A 19776-nucleotide genomic window follows, 5' to 3' on the forward strand; every position below is an offset into this window, starting at 1 on the left:
CACATTGAACACAATTAAGCATAAAATATGTCGTGGAAGATAAATGTGTATTTTTACACCTTTGTCCTGTGTTTGGCTCTTTTATGATGTAAAAAGATGGAGTCAGTAAGGCTTGGGATCAGGTAAATAGCTTGCTGTTAAAGTCTCAGCTCTCTAGCCTCATACAATCTCAGCTTGTGTTGACATTTCTCCCTCTGAAATGAAAGGCAAACAGGTGTTGACCGGGCGGGGGTTTATAGAAAGACGACCTGGCTCAGAAGGCTCAGGTGACAGGGTTACTATGACAGCAGTTATGAGCGTTTCACAGAGAAGTCCTTGAGCAGCACAACACTGAACACTAACGTGCTCCGGGTTGCTGGGCTATAATGAAAAACGGTGGCACTCTGATCAATAGAACGCTGCAGGCGAAAGAAACCAACTGTCATTTGGAATCAACAGTAGACAGACAGCAGAGCTTCAACATTAGATAAATGGTACAAATATTTGGCTTTTGGATGTATATCTGTGGGTAAATATCAAATGCCTACGGCGGATGAGGAGGATGGGTTTTCCTCATTGATTGATCGTTTCCAAACAATTTGAAAGGTTTCCCTGTCATTAGGTTTAGGATTTCTTTCCCAAATGATCAGCTGGGTGATTCCAGTGGCAGATGTGTTGAACTTGAACTTGCCCTGTAACGCCGTATCTGTCCTCCAGGGGAGCTGCTGGACGGCCAACGGGGCCTGGTCCCCTCCAACTTCGTGGAGTTCGTCCAGGACAAGGAGAAGCTCGCCATCCAGGCCGGGGACGAGGGGGAGGAGCTAGGCCAGCCGGGCCACGCCCCCTTGTGCATCATGGGTGTGGAGGGCGGGGGCGGCGGCGGCGGCACCCTCGACGGCGGCGTCCTGTGCTCGTCCAACGCGCTGGGCCCCTGCAGCAACGGCACCGAGGAGGGGCCCCCGGACCCCGAGGACCTAGCGGAGGACGTGGTGCCTTACCCCCGGCGAATCAACCTCATCAAGCAGCTGGCGCGCAGCGTCATCGTGGGCTGGGACCCGCCCCTGGTGTCGCGCGGCTGGAGCGCCGGCATGTCGGGCTACGCCGTGCTGGTGGACGGCGAGCTGAGGGCCACCGTGGCCCTCGGGGGCCGCACCAAGTGCCTGCTGGAGAAGCTGGACCTGGACGGCTGTGTGCACCGCGTGTCGGTCCAGAGCACCACCGACCGCGGGCCCTCGGACGAGCTGCGCTGCACGCTGCTGGTCGGCGCCAACGTGGTGGTGGCGGCGTGCGGGCTGCGCGTGGACGACATCCAGCGCGACACGGCCGAGCTCTCCTGGCTGCCCAGCAACAGTAACTACGGCCACACCATCTTCCTCGACGGCGCGGAGCACGCGGCGGTGAAGCCGGGCCGTTGCCGGCTGCGCTTTGTCAACCTGAAGGCCATGACGGTGTACAAGGTGACGGTGGTGGCGAGGCCGCACCAGGTGCCATGGCAACTGCCGCTGGAGCAGAGGGAGAAGAAGGAGGCCGGGGTGGAGTTTTGCACCCTAGCGGCGGGTCAGTTTTACTTCCTGTTTACTTATCCTGATGTACAGGGTGTATGCTAACTTTCTGATTGACTCGATGTGTTTTACTTTGTGACGCACAGAATTCCACTTCCTGTTTACGTCTTGATATGCAGCATGTTTTCTGCTTCCTGTTTACTTCCTGGAATACAGGTGTATACTTCCGGTTTACGTCCTCATACACAGGGCTTTGTTTTTTATGCACTGTTCAAATAGTGTGTTGTTTATGTCGAGAGTGTCACTTTGTCACTTTTTTTTACTTTGCTTGCATTGTGTGTTGCAGAATCACGTTTGAGAAATATGTGGAAAATCCAATGACACCACATCACAATATACTGAATATGTTTGCTACCCTATGTGGACTCTTTTGTTACTTGCAACATGGGATAGTAAGGATTCCACTGACAATGCTGTGTTAAGAAACATTGCCTTACATTGTTTTTATTGATTTCTGTCTAGGTCCAACACCATATTGCAGAACAGGTCAGAATATGCATCTGCCCTGGGGTTAGTTTACTAAAAGCATTTTAGGCTCATGTTGAGTGCATTAGATACAGATCACATGTTGCCATGAGAAAGACAGACTGGAATATACAGTGACAAGACACTGGTAGCTCACCACCAAACCTGGGCACAATCGTATAATGCAGAAAATATGGAATTCATTATTCCATGTGGAATAATCTTTTTTTTTTTTAATGAGATTTCTTTCAATTTTTATCAACAACACAACTTTTAATCACCTCTCCTACTATATAGGTGGCATATTGAATACAACACAAGCCTATCACACGTAATCAGTCAAGTGAAATACAATTTTGCTCATGTTTGCTCATTGCATCGTGCACATCACGACTCAGATCACTATCCTCGATGCCATATGCTGTGATGTTTTCCGAGTCGAATCACTCAGCACCGCCTCAAACAATGGACACTAAAAAAAGAAATGCTTTGTAAAAAGCTTTCGCCTACCCTCCCTCGCTGCTCACTGAGCAAACCCACATTTTACCATGAGTGTCTGCCTGGATGCAGCCTCCCCCTGTTTTGCATGACTTGGCCTTGCAGCCCTGGAGAGTGGAACACAACATGTACTCTAGGATGCTCTAACCTCTCTCTTCTAAACACAAAATCTACTCTAGGATACTCTACCCTATCTCTCTTAAACACAACATCTACTCTAGGCTGCTCTACTCTCTCTGTTGAACACATAATCTACTCTAGGCTGCTCTACTCTCTCTGCTGAACACATAATCTACTCTAGGATGCTCTACTCTCTCTGCTGAACACATAATCTACTCTAAAATACTCTACCCTATCTCATATAAACACCTAATCTACTCTAGGCTGCTCTACTCTCTCTGTTGAACACATAATCTACTCTAGGCTGCTCTACTCTCTCTGCTGAACACATAATCTACTCAAGGCTGCTCTACTCTCTCTGTTGAACACATAATCTACTCTAGGCTGCCCTACGCTGCATAACACATAACCTACACAAGGATGCTTTTAGGAAGGAGTAGGAGATTTCTTCTAGTTGAATGTAGGTCTTTCTTATGTATTATCTTTATTCCCTTATACCCTTTGATATTTAAGTCCATTTCCTTCCAAATATCCCCCATCACAACTTGATTCCTCCTGAATGCTCACAGCCATCCCATGTCCCCAGCATGGGCCCCTGTTGTATCGTATCGTACCAAAACCAAACAGAACCGCCATCTCCTTCACAAAACCTGATTCCAACCTCTGCTGCTACTGCACAATGCATGGTGACCGTGGTGTGCTTCATCTATCCTCCTCTGTTGTATGCAGTATGTACACCCACACACACACACACACACACACACACACACACACACACACACACACACACACACACACACACACACACACACACACACACACACACACACACACACACACACACACACACACACACACGCACACACACACACACACACCGACATGGGTACTGACAGCTGCTCTCTCGTTGCTCTGTCCCAGGCCCTCCTCTGGCACCTCAGGAGGTGCAGGTGCTGTGCGGACAGGCGCCCGGAGTCCTGCAGGTGCACTGGAAGCCCCCGCCCCTCTCCCCGACCGGGACGTCCAACGGGGCCAACGTCATCGGTTACGTAGTCTGCACCAAAGGACAGAGGGTGAGCTGGGGTTGGGGTTGGGGTTGGGGTGGTGGTGGGGGTGGGGGGGACGGGGGGGGGTTCCACTGCGAACGTGGATTTCCGTGTCAGCCCGGTTTAGGAGGAGGAGGAGGAGGGGGGAGGAGGGGGCGAGGGAGTGGAAGGACTTTGAGGAGCTGTCTCCGGCAGGGATGTCAAAACATTGTGCAAGGTTGACAGCTTTGCGTCCGCAGCCGTGATTCATTTCCTCCGAGTTTACGTAACAGAGGCGGTGAGAGTGTTATAAGGATGCGGCACGCAGGAATGGAACATCAGAGCCTCCGTTCTGCTTCTCGATGTAAACATTAACATATTGGATTTTAAAGGTTGCCTGGGGTACTGGAGTACTTTATAGGGATGCTAGTGTGTAGCCGTTGTGATGCCGTATGCTGTTTTCTGACTGCGCTCAGTTCTTTTACATATACACGTCATGTGCACAACACTGGGCTCTAGCTGTAGTGAAGTGCCATCACAAGCCTCTCACTTTTAACATGCATTCCGTTCAAAATGTATTGGTGGGTTAATAAATGTCATCGTTTATACCAGGAGTATACACCATTAGATAATAAAGATAGCTCAGTCTTCATTGAGCAGACATATTGTAACGCAATGTCTGGATCCTGATGGCATCATATTCCGTTTGACGCCGAATCTATTCTGAACTACATTCAATGTTTTTAAGGGTTACTTATTATACCACCATGTGTGAGTGTGAGTAGTCATGACAAGCTGTTTTCAAAATCTTTCTCCTCTGACATAACAAGGGGGCATATCCGCCTAGATGTATGGCGATAGATGAACAACGTTTGCTACAGTCCACTGGGTAGGCTGGTAGACTGATCTATCCAGCACACATCTAGGTGGACACGCCCACTTGATGTGACGTCAGAAGAGGCAGATTTTCAAAACGGCTTGTAATGGCTAATCACACTGGTGTGATTAGCTGGTGTCATATGTTCCTATACATGAAAGTTTAGTTTTTTTATTACAAATGAACAGTTACACAGAATGGATAGATTAACAATAGCGGCCTATTCGAAGATCGACCATAAAAAAAAGAATCACTTTGCGCTAATGCTAATGCTAACACTACTGTCGTTGTCGTGGTGACCGTGCGGAGCAGATCGCCGAGGTGCTGTACCCGCTGGCCGACTACGTCAGCGTGGAGCTGACCCGCATCCAGTGTCTGGAGGCGCGCGAGGTCATCGTCAGAACTCTGTCCGCGCAGGGCGAATCCCAGGACTCGCCCGTCGCCGTCATTCCAAACAACCTGCTGGTGCCTCCGCCCCCCCTGGCCCTGCCCCCGCCGGGACCCCAGCCCCTGGCGCTGACGCTGCACCCCCACAGCGGACCCCCCGGCCCCCCGCCTCCTCAACAGCACCCCCACCTCAAGTCCCCCCACCTGCAGCACCCCCAGCCCCAGCTCCAGCTGTGTGGCCCGCCCCCGGCGCCGGGACACCCCCACCAACACCCGCCGCAACCCCACCCCCGCCCCCAAAACCCTCAGCCCCAGCCCCACCCCCACCCGCACTCACAGACCCTGCCCCACCCCCACCCGCAGCAGACGCACCCCCAGAACCAAGCCCACCCCCACGGACAGACTCTGCCCCAGCCCCACCCCCAGCCCCGCCAGCCCCATGCCGGGGAGCCTCACCCTGGGGTTCCCCACCCTGGGGGTCCGCACCCTGGGGGTCCGCAGCCTGGGGGTCCCCACCCTGGGGGTCCGCACCCTGGGGGTCCGCAGCCTGGAGGTCAACACCCTGGGGGTCCGCAGCCTGGAGGTCAACACCCTGGAGGTCAACACCCTGGGGGTCAACACCCTGGAGGTCAACACCCTGGAGGTCAACACCCCGGGGGTCAACACCCTGGAGGTCAACACCCCGGGGGTCCGCACCATGGGGTGCCCCACCCCGGGGGTCCGCACCATGGGGTGCCCCACCCCGGCGGCCCACAGGGGCACCCCCAAGGCCAACCCCGGCCCCCCAACTGTCAGCCGCAGCCCTTGCACCTGCAGCCGCACCAGGGCCTGAGACCCCAGCACCGGCTGCCCCTGATCCCCCACCCCCACCCCCACCCCCTGCCCAAGCGACCAGTAAGTGCCAGAGACCTGGAGGCCAAAGAGCACGGCGGCGCCGGCCCCCCGCCCAGCGGATGGGACCCCCCGCGGATGGCCCCGGGCCCCCAAGGACAGCCCGGTGCGTGGGACCCGGCGCGGATGGCTCCCCCGCAGGTACACACCCTGGAGGCGCCCCCGTCAGCCAACCCCCGCTCCCCCTCCCCGCAGAGGATCCTGCCCCAGCCGCGGGGCACGCTGATCCCGGACACCGTGGCCAAGGCCATCGCCCGCGAGGCGGCGCAGCGCGTGGCGGCGGAGAGCGGGAAGGTATTCTGACGCTGGAGCGCACCGCGTCGCCCCGCGGCTCAATGTAGTCCGACGCTGTGCGATGTAGCACCACACGCTGCTCTGTAGCATGACACGCTAGTCTGTAGCACAACGCGCTGCTCTGTAGCATGACACGCTAGTCTGTAGCACCAGGCGCTGCTCTGTAGCATGACACGCTAGTCTGTAGCACCACACGCTGCTCTGTAGCATGACACGCTAGTCTGTAGCACCACACACTGCCCTGTAGCATGACACGCTAGTCTGTAGCACAACGCACTGCTCTGTAGCACCACACGCTGCTCTGTAGCATGACACGCTAGTCTGTAGCACCACGCGCTGCTCTGTAGCATGACACGCTAGTCTGTAGCACCACACGCTGCTCTGTAGCATGACACGTTAGTCTGTAGCACAACGCACTGCTCTGTAGCACCACACGCTGCTCTGTAGCCTGACACGCTAGTCTGTAGCACCACACACTGCTCTGTAGCATGATACGCTAGTCTGTAGCATGACACGCTAGTCCGTAGCATGACACGCTAGTCTGTAGCATGACACGCTAGTCTGTAGCACCACGCGCTGCTCTGTAGCATGACATGCTAGTCTTCAGCACAATGCACTGCTGTGTAGCATGACATGCTAGTCTGTAGCACCACACACTGCACTGTAGCATGACATGCTAGTCTGTCGCACCACACACTGCTGTGTAGCATGAAATGCTAGTCTGTAGCACCACACACTGCTGTGTAGCCTGACTCGCTAGTCTGTAGCACCACAAATTGCTCTGTAGCACCAGACACTGCTCTGTAGCATGACTAGCTGCTCTGTAAGATGAGCTCCACACAGGTAATGCTCCCCTCTTTGGTGATTCACATCGAACAGGGAAACATGCTCAGAAACGGACTCCTCACAACGAAAGCACATCCTATCATAATCACCCTCAGCCGTTGACTGCAGTTCACTCCGCTATTCTCAACTTGGATTAAAAAATGTATGAAACTCCATAAACATTGAAACCTCCTTTATGCATAGGATATTTTGTTCAAAGGACTTATGATGAAGAGGCCACTGAATTATACACACTGCACCGTTAATTGCAATGTTTTGCCTTGGTCATTATCATTTGGTTACTATTGATTGTGCTCACACCACGAAAAGTAGGAGAGCTTGTTTGCCCGTATTGTCCAAAAAATAAATGCGTCCAATTTAATAATCTTCCTTCTTCATGTCCTTCCCTCTCTTTATCTTCCATTCTTTTCCGCCTCTCTTTCTGTCCTTCTTTCGTTCTCTCTTCCTCTCCTTTCCTCCTCCCCCCCCCCCCCCCCCCCCAGGGCGACAGGAGACAGCAGGGGGGATACGGCGAGCAGCCCTTCCACCAGCGCCACTCGGACGAGGAAGAAGAAGACGAGGAAGGCTTGGCGCGTGGACGTCGGAGGGGGCCCTCGGTCGACGAGTTCCTCAGAGCCTCTGAGCTGGGCCGGCCGGTAAGAACCGCCACCAGGAAATGACTTCACTGCCCCCCCCGAGCCAATCACGGCTGCAACCGAACCCACACGGCTTCATTGGAATAGGATCCCCCTGCTTTTCTCATTAATTCACAATAGACTTGCCAACCAATAAGTAATCTTACCAGCTAATCCCCAATTTGCTGCTTTGACCCTAATACGGTCTAATTTCATTTTATCTTATTACAGAGAAGAGAGCTTCCTAACGACTTTATGAAGTGTTTATGAAGTGCTCTGTAGCGACAAAGCCCTAATTCTACCATAGATCCATTACATAGAGCCATCTTTAGTAGCCCAATCTACTGTACCAGGCGGTACAGCAAGCAACAGGCCGGTCACACGACTAGACCAACAAAAGCTTACCGTGAGGAAGGGTTAAGGTTGAGGTGGTTGGGTTAGGGGGGGTCCTTCTTGGGGGGTCCTTATTGGGGGGGTCCCTATGAGGTACCGGCGCAGGTAGGATCCACGTGCACCTCAGAGGACGCACACACACACACACACACACACACACACACACACACACACACACACACACACACACACACACACACACACACACACACACACACACACAAACACACATACACAGGTTCCGTTCGTTTCGGGGTCACGTATTTGTGTGTGGTTGGGGGCGTGAATGTGTGGATGCCTTTTTTCTTTGTTTTATGTTTTGTTCTGTCGCACGTTACATGTGTACACACGGTGTCTGTCTGTGGCGTGAGTGTGTGTGTGTGTGTCTGCGTGTTGCGCGGCGCGCGTGTGCGCGCGCCTGTGTCCCCGTCGTGTTCGTTTGTCGTCGCATGTGTGTCCACGTACTTGTACACTGTCACTTGTGTATACGGCAGCCTCACTATAGTCACAGTGAGGAGTACCACAGCGAGAGCAGTCGGGGCTCCGACCTGTCGGACATCCTGGAGGAGGACGAAGAAGAGCTGTACTCGGAGATGCAGCTGAACGACGAAGGTAGACGACGCAGCTCACACCACGCGCTCAAGGTACAAGTAACAGCCCTTCTTCCTGCAAACATTTGTGATCTCAATTCAAAGGCTTCTGTTGTTTTGGTAACTTTTCACGGTCACTTTCCCTCCTCACGGCTTGTTTTTGTTTCTGTTGCTGCATGAATTGCTCTCCCCTATTTGACATGGAAATGTACAAAAATTGTTTCTGTTGAAATAAAAACATGCTTAACGATACTGCTTCTCTCCTGATGTTGCTTTGTTTTACTTTGAAATGGTAATTTCTTTTCTTGTGTGCTTGTGCGTGTGTGTGTGTGTGTCTGTGTGTGTGTGTGTGTGTGTGCTTTGTTTGTCCGGGGTGGGGCGGGTTAAACTGAGCGAGTGCTTACATGTGTGTCTGTCCGTGCATGTGTGCACATGTCTGTGTGTGTGTGTGTCTGTTTGTGTGTGTGTGTGTGTGTGTGTGTGTGTGTGTGTCTGGGTGTCTGTGTCATCACATATGTGAGCACGCACATATGACTTTGGGTAAATGGCGGTGTGTGTATCTCTGTGTCGGTGTTTGTGTGTGTTGCAGGCTGGCAGCTCGCCGGGAGGGCGACACGACCGGGAGAACGGAAGACGAGGCCCCCAGGGGCCCCGCGGAGGGCCCCAGCCCCAGAGACGGCCCCTCATGGTCCCCTCTATTGGTCAGTCGCAAGGTGGCACGCCCAAGAGAAGGGGGACAGAGAGAGGGGGAGAGAGAGAGAGAGAGAGAGAGAGAGAGAGAGAGAGAGAGAGAGAGAGAGAGAGAGAGAGAGAGAGGGGGAGAGGGGGAGAGGGGGAGAGGGGGAGAGAGAGAGAGAGAGAGAGAGAGAGAGAGAGAGAGAGAGAGAGAGAGAGAGAGAGAGAGATTGTTTTTGAGAGAGAGTGAAAGAGAAAGATGGTATTGGGTTGTGCTTGAGTGTGGCTGAGTGTGACTCTGCTTTTGATGTTCTATGTGCCCCCCCCCCCCCCCCCCCCCCACACACACCCTTCCCACCCCCACTCGCCACTCTGTGTTGCGCTGTTAGAAACAAACAAACCAACAAACAACAAACCAAAGGAAAAGCACCACCTCCATCCTTGTGTCTCCGATCACCTCTCTCTGCGTCTGTAGCACCACGCCCATCCCCCCCCCGCCCCCGCTAACACGTGTAAGGGATCTTAACGGACCGCAACACAGCCAGTCGGCCAGTACAGCCAATAGACAGCATGGATGTTGTACTACTGGTACGCTTACCTCTCATCTTATGACCATTTGGTTTTCATTTTAGTCCTTATTTTAAAGATCCAAAGTTCCCAGTTTAATTTTCACTATCAACGATCAGACCCAACCCAAACAGGAAGTGCAGGAGCCCTGAACAGGAAGGACCCGCCGTTTCCCTTTTTTGCGATTTTTTTAGCGTTGACTTCTTTACCAAGTGTGCCCCTCTCTCTTGACCCCCTCCTCCTTCCTTCCCCTGCCCCTCCCCCAACTCCGCCTCCTCCTCTCTGATTGGTTCTTTCCCCCTCGTAGAGATAACCACTGAGTGTAGTGGTGAGGGAAAGCTCTGTCCGGGCCAGGAGGACGGTTACTGTGGCAGGGTAGCTGGCCACAGGACCCGGCCGCCACACAGGCACGCCGCAGCCACCCGCGCTCCGTATGGTACGTCCCCCCCCCCCTCTCCCCCGTCCCTCCTGCCCCCCCCCCCCCCCCCCCCCAAAACCCCCCTGTCTCCCCCCACCGGCGCCCCCCTTCACTCCCTTCACCGACTCCGATGCAACTGAAACAACGTCAAAAGTGATAATAATAATGTTAATAATAATAATAATGGCACCCGCGACTCTGGGACCCGCGTGCCACTTATGTTATACCGTCATGATTATTATTATGCTTACAGTTGCTCAGCATGACTCACTGCACTGAGATGCCCGACCCCCCCCCCCCCCCCCCCACACACACACCCCCTCCTCCACCCTCACCACCACCCCGACCCCCCAACTCTACTGGCAAGCCGTTCCCCTCCCCGTACCCCCCTCACTCTTTCAAAGGACCATTCCAAGATGGCCACTCTTGATGATGATGACATGAGCTGACTTGATTGGTTGACTGCTCAGAGAATGCCCTCCTCACTGCACTGAACTGCAGGTGTCTGCTGAACCCACTCGCCTATTGTAGGTTAACCAGGCCCACTAGCGCCTCATGTTGTTGTTGTTGTTGTTGTTGTTAGTACGGGCGTATTGCATGACCGGTTGTATGAGGATTGTTAAGGAGTTAGCTTTAGAAAAGTGCTTGTGCCGTCACTGTTTTTGTAAAATCACAGCAAGGTTTTGGCTGTGTATACAAATCCCTGTAAAATATATCTATCTATCTATATATATATCTATATATATATATATATATATATATATATATATATATACAGATAGATACAGCAATACAATCAACAAAGTGATGAGGTGATATTAATGTGAAGTACATTATGGAAAAGAGTCCAATTGAAACAATTTAATTCCTTTAGCTGCTTTCATAAAATAAGATGTACTGATATAAGATTTTATAACAGGATTAACCTTTTTACCTTCCATCGTAAAAACGTAACCTTTTTACGATTGGAAGGTAACCTTTGGACTGTTCATTAGTAGAACATTCCAAATGTTTGGATCGTTTCTATGGTCTTCAATATGCCAAGACAGAGTGATAGATAAATAATGAAACACCCCTGACTTTCATATTGATTGCAATTCGACAGTAAAGTCAGGCACATGCTCAATATTTTCTGGTTTGGATCAAGGTGTTGGCCAACACTCGCTTGTGAAAATTGTGAAATGATGTGCAATTTAAAAGAGGTGTTCGAAACACAAGTGGTTTACTCTGTCTCTGTAGCATCCACTCAATAGGATAAGTGGTTTGTAATCAAACAATTACATATAGACCTTAATTACTGGATAATTATATTATTGAATTATGCCATTGAATATGTCACACATATTTGTGCGCACCTATTAGATAGAGAAGTAGCTTATTGTTTTGATCTATTTCAATGGGATTGAATATACATTTGAATCAAATAACCTCACTCAAATTGGCCTCAAAGTTCAAAATAGCTTTCTAATGAATAATTAGGAAGTGAGCCTGTGATATGTTCTTTTCACAGTGATGGGTCAATAGTAGATAGATAGTGTAGTGTACAGAAATGACTCCTATTAAAGCCCACAACCACAGTTGTTTGTCGTAGTCTATAGGAATATGCACGTGAGTCTTGTTTGTGTTGCTGATGCCACAGTGTCTGTTGTGTGTCCACCTCCATGTATCACGACAATGTAAAACATCATTGTGTGTCTTGCCCCTTATACATCACCCACTCAACTGGAATTGCCAAAATAGCATGTGTCCGCTTTTTTGTGCGTTTGCTTGAGTGTGCGTGTGTGTGTATGTGTGTGTGTGTGCGTGTGTGTGTGTGTGTGTGTATTTGTGCATACATGCAAGTGTATGTGTGTGTGTGCATAAGCAGGTGTGTGTGTGTGTGTGTGTGTATGCGCCTGTGTGTGTGAGTGTGTGGGTACCTTTTAGGTGTGTATTGATGTGATTGCATTGACGATGCATGCATGCAGACTGAGCCTAGTATGTGGGGCCCACTTGCGCTGGTGGTGCATGGGAACGAAAAGGCGTGCTTCCATCCTACTGCACAGAGCATGTGGAACGTAGAGAATACCGGCATAGGACATGTGTGGGACGTGTGTGTCTCTCTATAAGCCCGTGCACATGCATATCCCCTAAGAACGGAGCAGAAAGACACATTTATAAGATATAAACTGAACAGTGATTTAGTTAACAGCTGAACTGTGTCAGGTAAGAAATGTTACTAATATCTTTCCGCTTGTTTTATTTCTGCATATGCAACTTGCTATGACGCTGAATTTTAAAGGGTCCCATGTTATACCACCAGGTGTGAGTGTGATTAGCCATGACAAGCCGTTTTGAAAATCTGCCTCTAGTGACATCACAAGTGGGCGTGTCGACCTAGATCTGTGCTGGATAGATCAGTCTACTAGCCTACACAGTGCACTGTAGCAAACGTTGCTCATCTATCCGTCGTACATCTAGGTGGACACGCCCATTTTGGATGTCAATAGAGGCAGATTTTCTAAAACGTTGTGGACCTTTAAATTGAATTGCAAATTACCTTTTTCTAGCCCGGTCTGTATCCGGGGGGGGTTTCCTATGGAAAAGGAGGAGTGATGAAGTCTTGGTGTTTATGTCTGCTTGCTGTGTTAAAGACGGGGGCCACCGGGAGAGGGAGCGACGTTCCCCGCCGTACTACAGCGACTCCAAGCCCGAGGAGTCCTTCCGGATCTTCGTGGCGCTGTTTGACTACGACCCGCTCTCCATGTCCCCCAACCCCGATGCCGCAGACGAAGAGCTGCCCTTCAAAGAGGGCCAGATCATCAGGGTGAGTCGTCCATATATATATATATACAGGTGAATCTCGAAAAATTTGAATATCGTGCAAAAGTTCATTTATTTCAGTAATTCAACTTAAAATGTGAATCATATATATTATATAGACTCATTACATGCAAAGTGAGATAATTCAAGCCTTTATTTGTTATAATTTGATGATTATGGCTTACAGCTTCCGAAAACCCCAAACTCAAAATCTCAGAGAATTTGAATTTTGTGAAAAGGTTCTATATTGTAGCTTCAAAGTGTCACACTCTAGTCAGCTAATTGATCCAAATCATCTGCAAAGGGTTCCTGAGCCTCTAAATGGGCTCTCAGTCTGGTTCAGTAGAATTCAACCTCATGGGGAAGACTGCTGACCTGACTAGTTGTGCAGAAAACCATCAGTGCTGTATCAAAGCACATTAATAGGAAGTTAAGTGGAAGGGAAAAGTGTTGAAGAAATAGGTGCATATTTAGAAATGTATCTTTTTCGAATTTTGGTTTTTAGGCAGGCAATGTCTCATTGGATTTAAACACCTCTGATTCCAAAAGTGAGCTGGCTGATAGCAGCATTAAAACGACCCACAACGAGATTACAACAAAGAACTGAAACGGACAGGAAGTATTACCCCACACTTATCCTCTTACGGCCCACTGGATCAGTTACAGCTCAATAAGATACCGAGCCATTGGCCAATACCTCCTGAGCACCGTCTCATGTAAAGGTTGATACAAATGGACGACAGGAAGCAAAGTCGATCCATTTGGATGCGCTCTGTCTGTAGAAGCTCCCCATCTGAACAGGCGACGGACAGAAAGGCTATTTCCCATCATTCTGACCAGACATGAGGAATGGGCATTGACAGGAAGTCATCAGAGCGTAGTCCATTACGGCCTTGATTTCCCATTAAATGAATATAATTATATTTATTTATTTATTTTGATGCATCAGTCCAGGGTAATCTTGGCGCTATAATAATTCTAGATCCAAAACATTATCGTGGATCTAAAACATGAGGATCCACAACGACGGTTTCTGGGACTCATCCCAGAAACCGTTGTGTTTTCAGTCCAATCACCCTAAAGGGCTGACTGATTTGGGTAATAATCAAAATGCGATTATTTCGACAAATATTGAGATGGCGATTTAGTATGCCATTTCTCTTTTTAAAGTTCCTTATGTTCTGTATTATTCACTAAACACAAGCAATAAATCATTCTATAGTATGACCAAGTCAGTCATCATATAAACTGCTCTTTCCTTTAGGCCAGGTCTATGTGTTAAGCTGATATTGATATTATAACATCTTTATTTAACTATTGAACGTAAAAGAAATCGCAGCCTTTGCGATTTGCATATCGTGTTCTATTACATTGCAATGTCCTTATCCCCCCCCCCCCAGGTGTACGGGGATAAGGACACGGACGGCTTCTACCGGGGCGAGGTGTGCGGTCGGATGGGCCTGATCCCCTGCAACATGGTGTCAGAGATCAGGGCCGAGGACGACGAGACGCTGGACCAGCTCATCAAGCAGGGCTTCCTGCCCCTCAACACGCCCATCGACCGGATAGGTACCGCACGCCGCCCTATGGAGGGGTTGTTTAGGAATGACTGGCCCGCCTGTGAGAGAAGAGAGCTCTCATTCATGCACTTTCAACTTGTTATACCACCAGCGGTGTGTGTGATTAGCCGTTACAAGCCGTTTGGAATATCGGCCTCTTCTGACATCACAAGTGGGCGTGTCCACCTAGATGTGTGCTGCATAGATCAGTCTACCAGCCTACCCAGTGGACTGTAGCAAACGCTGCACATCTATCCGTCATACATTTAGGTGGACACGCCCACCTATGATGTCAGAAGAGGCAGATTTTCCAAACGGCTTGTAACGGCTAATCCCACTCTCACCTTTAATAAACTGTGAAGTACTGGTACTTAGCCACTTTATAATTTATAACTTTTATTGTTTATAATGTCTGTTTTTTTTGCCTTGTTTGTTTTGTTTGTCTTTATTTTAGCATTTAGTTTAGCGTCAAATTTTGGTTTTCAGTAGTACTTTTAAATGTTATTGTATTGTATCTTATCCTGTGTTTTCCACTGCCACTGGGCTGTTGTAACAAAGGGATTTCCCCTCAGGGAGATTAATAAAGTTGTTATCAATCTATCGAGAATGTAGATCTGGAGTCATGAGCTAGTCATGTGACTTGAAACAGCTTGCATGATTCGCTTGACGCTCTAGAGTGGAATCAGTGTTCAGAACCTCCGGAGCATCCTACTGCTCCCCTCTTTTTAGACGGAGAAAACGTCTGTCCACCGTATTAAAATCTGGTTTTAAAGATGGACTCGTAACGCGTGTCTAAACAGGGCCCATGGAGGTCAATGGAACATGAATAGGATGGTTTCATAATTATTAGGATTTATGGTTTCCTTAAACAGTTTTTTCTATCATCATTTCTATTCTTCTTCTTCTTCTTCTTCTTCTTCTTCTTCTTCTTCTTCTTCTTCTTCTTCTTCTTCTTCTTCTTCTTCTTCTTCTTCTTCTTCTTCTTCTTCTTCTGTGTTCTATCAGAGCAAAACAGGCGCGGCCAGCGTAGAGACCAGGCTACCCGGAGGATGGTGGCCCTCTACGACTACGACCCCAGAGAGAGCTCCCCTAATGTTGACGTTGAGGTACTACACCCAGTAAGAGACAAGCACTGCGCCAGAGAGAGCTCCCCTTGTGTTGACAGAGGTGTGCTACACCCAGTATAAAATACGTAATGCTCCAGAGACGTTCCCCTTGTGTTGATAGTGGGCTACTACAACCAGTTAAAGACACACACTGCTCTAGAGCCTCTCTTGTGTTGATGTTGGGGTACACCCTATATAAGACATCGAGGGCTCCAGAGGTTTCTTTAGATCCCTGACCCCTGGTGCTCCACTGAAAATGCTGCGTTGCGTCGCCATCATCGTCATGGTAACTCGCCTCAAATGTGCTCCAGAGGGTGCGTCCAAAATAACGTTTTTAGTACATCGAAAAAACCATCAATGTGCAAAGAATGATATCCTAATTTACGAGTGAAAGTGGGAGAGAATTGAAACCCAGTGATTTTGGATGGAACCATCGAAAGCTGTGGAGCACCTTCCATTGATTATTACAGAAGCATTACACCAATGATTCTCTTCAATTAACACCATCGTAAATGAGTGTATTAATTTGTAATGAAAGACGTTGCTGTTTCATATTTGTCATTGTCTCATCCACAGAACAAACTGTTGGTCCGACCGCTATGCATTTCATTTAGCATCAAGTCCCATGGAAAAAAAACATTGTATCAGTTATAATTCTTAATGCATACCTCTGTCTTTTACTAAACCTGCTGTATTTTGTGAGAGAAACACGCATGTATGTATATGTATGAGTCCATTTCCTAGCGTGCCTCTCTGTCTCTGTCTCGGATAGACTGAGCTGACCTTTTGTGCTGGCGACATCATGGCTGTTTTTGGAGAAATTGATGAAGATGGCTTTTATTATGTGAGCGCAATTTATTTTCCTATTTTTCATGGCAAAGATATTTTTGAAAGTCAAGATGTTGTTCTGCAAATTGTGAACTTTCAAAGACTTACTCTGATGTCATCTCTCCTTCTTCCCTCCATTAACGCTCTCGCCCCATTTGGTTCTCCACTTCTCTCTTGTCCCTCTGATCCGCTCATTTTCCCTTCTCCCCTCTGCTCTCCTCTCTCTCATCTCCTCCCTCACTCTCCTCTTCCCTCCCCTCCTCCTCCCTTCTCCACTTCTTCTCTCCTCATCATTTCCCCTCTTTTTTTTTCCCTCCTCTTCTTTCCTCTCTCTACTCCACTTCCTCTCTCCTCCTCTCCTCTCCTCTCCCTTTCCTTCTCTCCTCTTCTCCCCCCCCCCTCCTCTCTTCTCCACTTCTTCTCTCCTCATCTTTTCCCCTCTCCCTTTCCTTCTCTTCTCTCCTTTCCTCTCTCCCCATCCTGCTCCTCTCTCCCCCCTCCACCACCTCTCTCCCCCCTCCAGGGGGACATCAACGGCCACCGCGGCCTGGTCCCCTCCAACTTTCTAGAAGAAGTGCCTGACGACGTGGAGGTGTATCTGACGGACATCCCCTCCCACCACCACCACCACCCCCCCCAGGAGGAGTCCGGCGGCCGCGCCCCCGCCAACTCCTCCCACTGCTCCTCCTCTGCCGCCAACGCAGAGGGCAAACGGGTACATCACCATCGCCGCTCTCAGCGCTAGGCCTCCCGTACACACACACAGCCACCCTTCGTCTTCGTCGCTCCTCCTCCTCCTCCTCCTCCTCCTCGTCTCTCTCCTCTCTTCGCTCTCCTCCATCTTCTCTCCTCTCTCTCTGTCCTCTCTCGGTTTTACTTTCTGTTGTCTTGCTTCCTCTTCCACTTGCTGTCTTTGTGCTGTTCAGTGTGCGTGTGTTTGTGGTGACCAGTGGTGACTCTATTAAAGAAACTTACAGCCCCCTCCGGCCCCCCCCCCCCCCCCCCCCCCCCCCCCGCCTCACCCTAACCGACCCCCGTGGAACCTTGTGTTTGAAAAAACCCAGTTTTACAACCCTCCCTCCCCCCTCCCCCTCGTTTTCTGAGTATCAGAGAAAGGAAGAAGCAAAGCCCAACGTGAACACGAGGGACTAGACTGTGGGGATCTTGACGGGTGGTTCTATGCATGTAGTACTTGGCGATGGATTTGAAAAAGGCTCCAAATCATTCCTGACACACATGATAATTTGGTACCTGTTTGCACTGAAACACAAAATAAATAAAAAAAGTATTGTACTAAAAATCAGGGTCGAAAAGGAAAAAATCGAAAGTTGTTCCAGAGAGAAAAGCATGCCTTTTTCAAAAAAGTGAAACTTGATACGTTTTATAATATCTTTCTTGGCTCCGAATGCTGTATTTCCCCAGAGAGGCTTTGTTTCTTGTTTTTTGTATATTCTACACACATCACACAAATCTATTTTTCCGGCTCTGTTGAAAGTGGTTCTCTAGACATGCCTATGTTTGATATGTTGGATCTGAGCTAGCGAGTGCGCTGAACTAACCTCTTCACTGAGACGACGTCCGTTATGTATTGTTACGATGGAAACAATAAAAGAGAAAAAAAAATTGGATATAAAAAAACCCTCTGCGCTCTGTGTCCGTGTGTTGTGTTGTTGTTGTCGTTGTCGTAGTTGTTGTCATAGTGATGTGTTGTTGTTTTTTTTACTGACAATGGCGCTGTCACATCTGATTTAGTTTCTACCCTCACCCGCTTGGCAAAAAACAACAACAAAAAAACTAAAACAATAAAATACGTGAAGAAGATGGTTTATTTCAGACCATAAAGTTGCTCTGTCTGCCGTGTACAGTTGGTCTTAAACTTGAGATAACAAGCACGATAACCTAAAAATAAAAAATAAACCCTGCATGCACACCAGTTTACTTTACTTTCACTACCAAGTATTGCTGAAAAACTTGTCAAGCTTAAAATAATATTTGTGACAGTTCAGTCACACTTCTCGCCGGTATTTTTTGCTGCAGCCATCAGATTTTGTTCACCTTTTTTGTTGAAGAATGTAGATTAAAATTCCCCTATAGGCATCAATCATCGGACTGTCTATTCCTCTTCTTATGGTGGAGGAAAAGGCAAGGAAGTCATATTTTGCACAAAAGTGATGGCTGCATTAAAAAAGTTATATATATATGAATATATATATTTATATATATAATATCGTGGAGGCTTGATGGATATATTCACCAATGAATTATTATGTCCAGACGATGGATAGAATGAGTTGCTTGTTATCAAGGGTTGTTTGGCTGGGGGTTGTGTATATCAATATCGTACAGTGTGCTTCCTCTCCTGGACTACCTGCCTACCTAGCCGCCTCTACCTTCCTAGCCGCCTCTGTGATGTGCTGATGTTGTGCTTATCCTTCGATGGCCTTTCCCCAACTGTTTCTTCCTCACATGTGTGCCTGTGTGTGTGTGTATGCCCGTGTGTGTGCCTGTGTGTGTGTGTGTGTGTGTGCGTGTGTGCGTGCGTGCGTGCGTGCGTGCGTGCGTGCGTGCGTGCGTGCGTGCGTGCGTGCGTGCGTGCGTGCGTGCGTGCGTGCGTGCGCGTGTGTGTCGAAACTTCTCTTGGTCAAATTAGTAAATTAATCTTTAAACAAAATTTCTCTTTGACAAAAGAAAATGTAATTTGACACTCAAATGGGAGCATAACTTTTGCAGTGTGTAAATTGCCTCCTTTTAATGGCATAAATGGTTTTTTTTGTTCGAGATAAATGCAAGCAGAAGACTTAGAGAACATGTTCCCTTTCCCACGATAATCACAAGCACACATACAATAGTGATATTTAATAGGGAGGGATGTGACATATATTTATTAATAGCTAGCCATTCACACTTATTTAAAATGTATTTATTATTTCATGCTTTGGCTTAATGAGACTTAATATCCCAACGGCATTCATTACTGATAACAGCAGGCAATGGCTTGGGTTTCAATGAATAAATACAACCTGCACTCCTCTATTTCACTCACTAGCTAAATGCTCTACACAACAAACTACCCTACCATACATTATAACTACACACATAATGAGCTTTAAACATAGTCCTTAAAGTCTTAAATTTAAAGACAATGACAAATATCATCTATGATCTTAAAAGGCTAAGTGTATAACTGCAGAACGCATTGTTCACTTATACATTTAACATGATACCAGTCAACCTTTTCGGTTAGGATTCCCGATCCCCGGAGTGGATAAAAGGAGTGCAC

General features: G+C 48.6%; 1 protein-coding gene across 1 annotated transcript in view; it reads left to right on the top strand.

The window, feature by feature from the left end:
• The window catches only part of rimbp2a (RIMS binding protein 2a), a 70139-nt gene that overhangs the window by 50007 nt on the left and 356 nt on the right, over positions 1-19776 (top strand). The window contains exons 11-24 of the mRNA XM_056587750.1: positions 697-1536; positions 2004-2027; positions 3546-3697; positions 4839-5162; positions 5328-5391; positions 5683-6098; positions 7427-7579; positions 8446-8595; positions 9131-9242; positions 12835-13007; positions 14404-14572; positions 15568-15668; positions 16441-16512; positions 17020-17211. Coding sequence (XP_056443725.1) covers positions 697-1536; positions 2004-2027; positions 3546-3697; positions 4839-5162; positions 5328-5391; positions 5683-6098; positions 7427-7579; positions 8446-8595; positions 9131-9242; positions 12835-13007; positions 14404-14572; positions 15568-15668; positions 16441-16512; positions 17020-17211 — 2942 coding nt within the window. The remainder of the gene's footprint in view (positions 1-696; positions 1537-2003; positions 2028-3545; positions 3698-4838; positions 5163-5327; positions 5392-5682; positions 6099-7426; positions 7580-8445; positions 8596-9130; positions 9243-12834; positions 13008-14403; positions 14573-15567; positions 15669-16440; positions 16513-17019; positions 17212-19776) is intronic.

The sequence above is a fragment of the Gadus chalcogrammus genome, chromosome 4 (genome assembly GCF_026213295.1).
Source record: "Gadus chalcogrammus isolate NIFS_2021 chromosome 4, NIFS_Gcha_1.0, whole genome shotgun sequence".
Taxonomy (NCBI): domain Eukaryota; kingdom Metazoa; phylum Chordata; class Actinopteri; order Gadiformes; family Gadidae; genus Gadus; species Gadus chalcogrammus.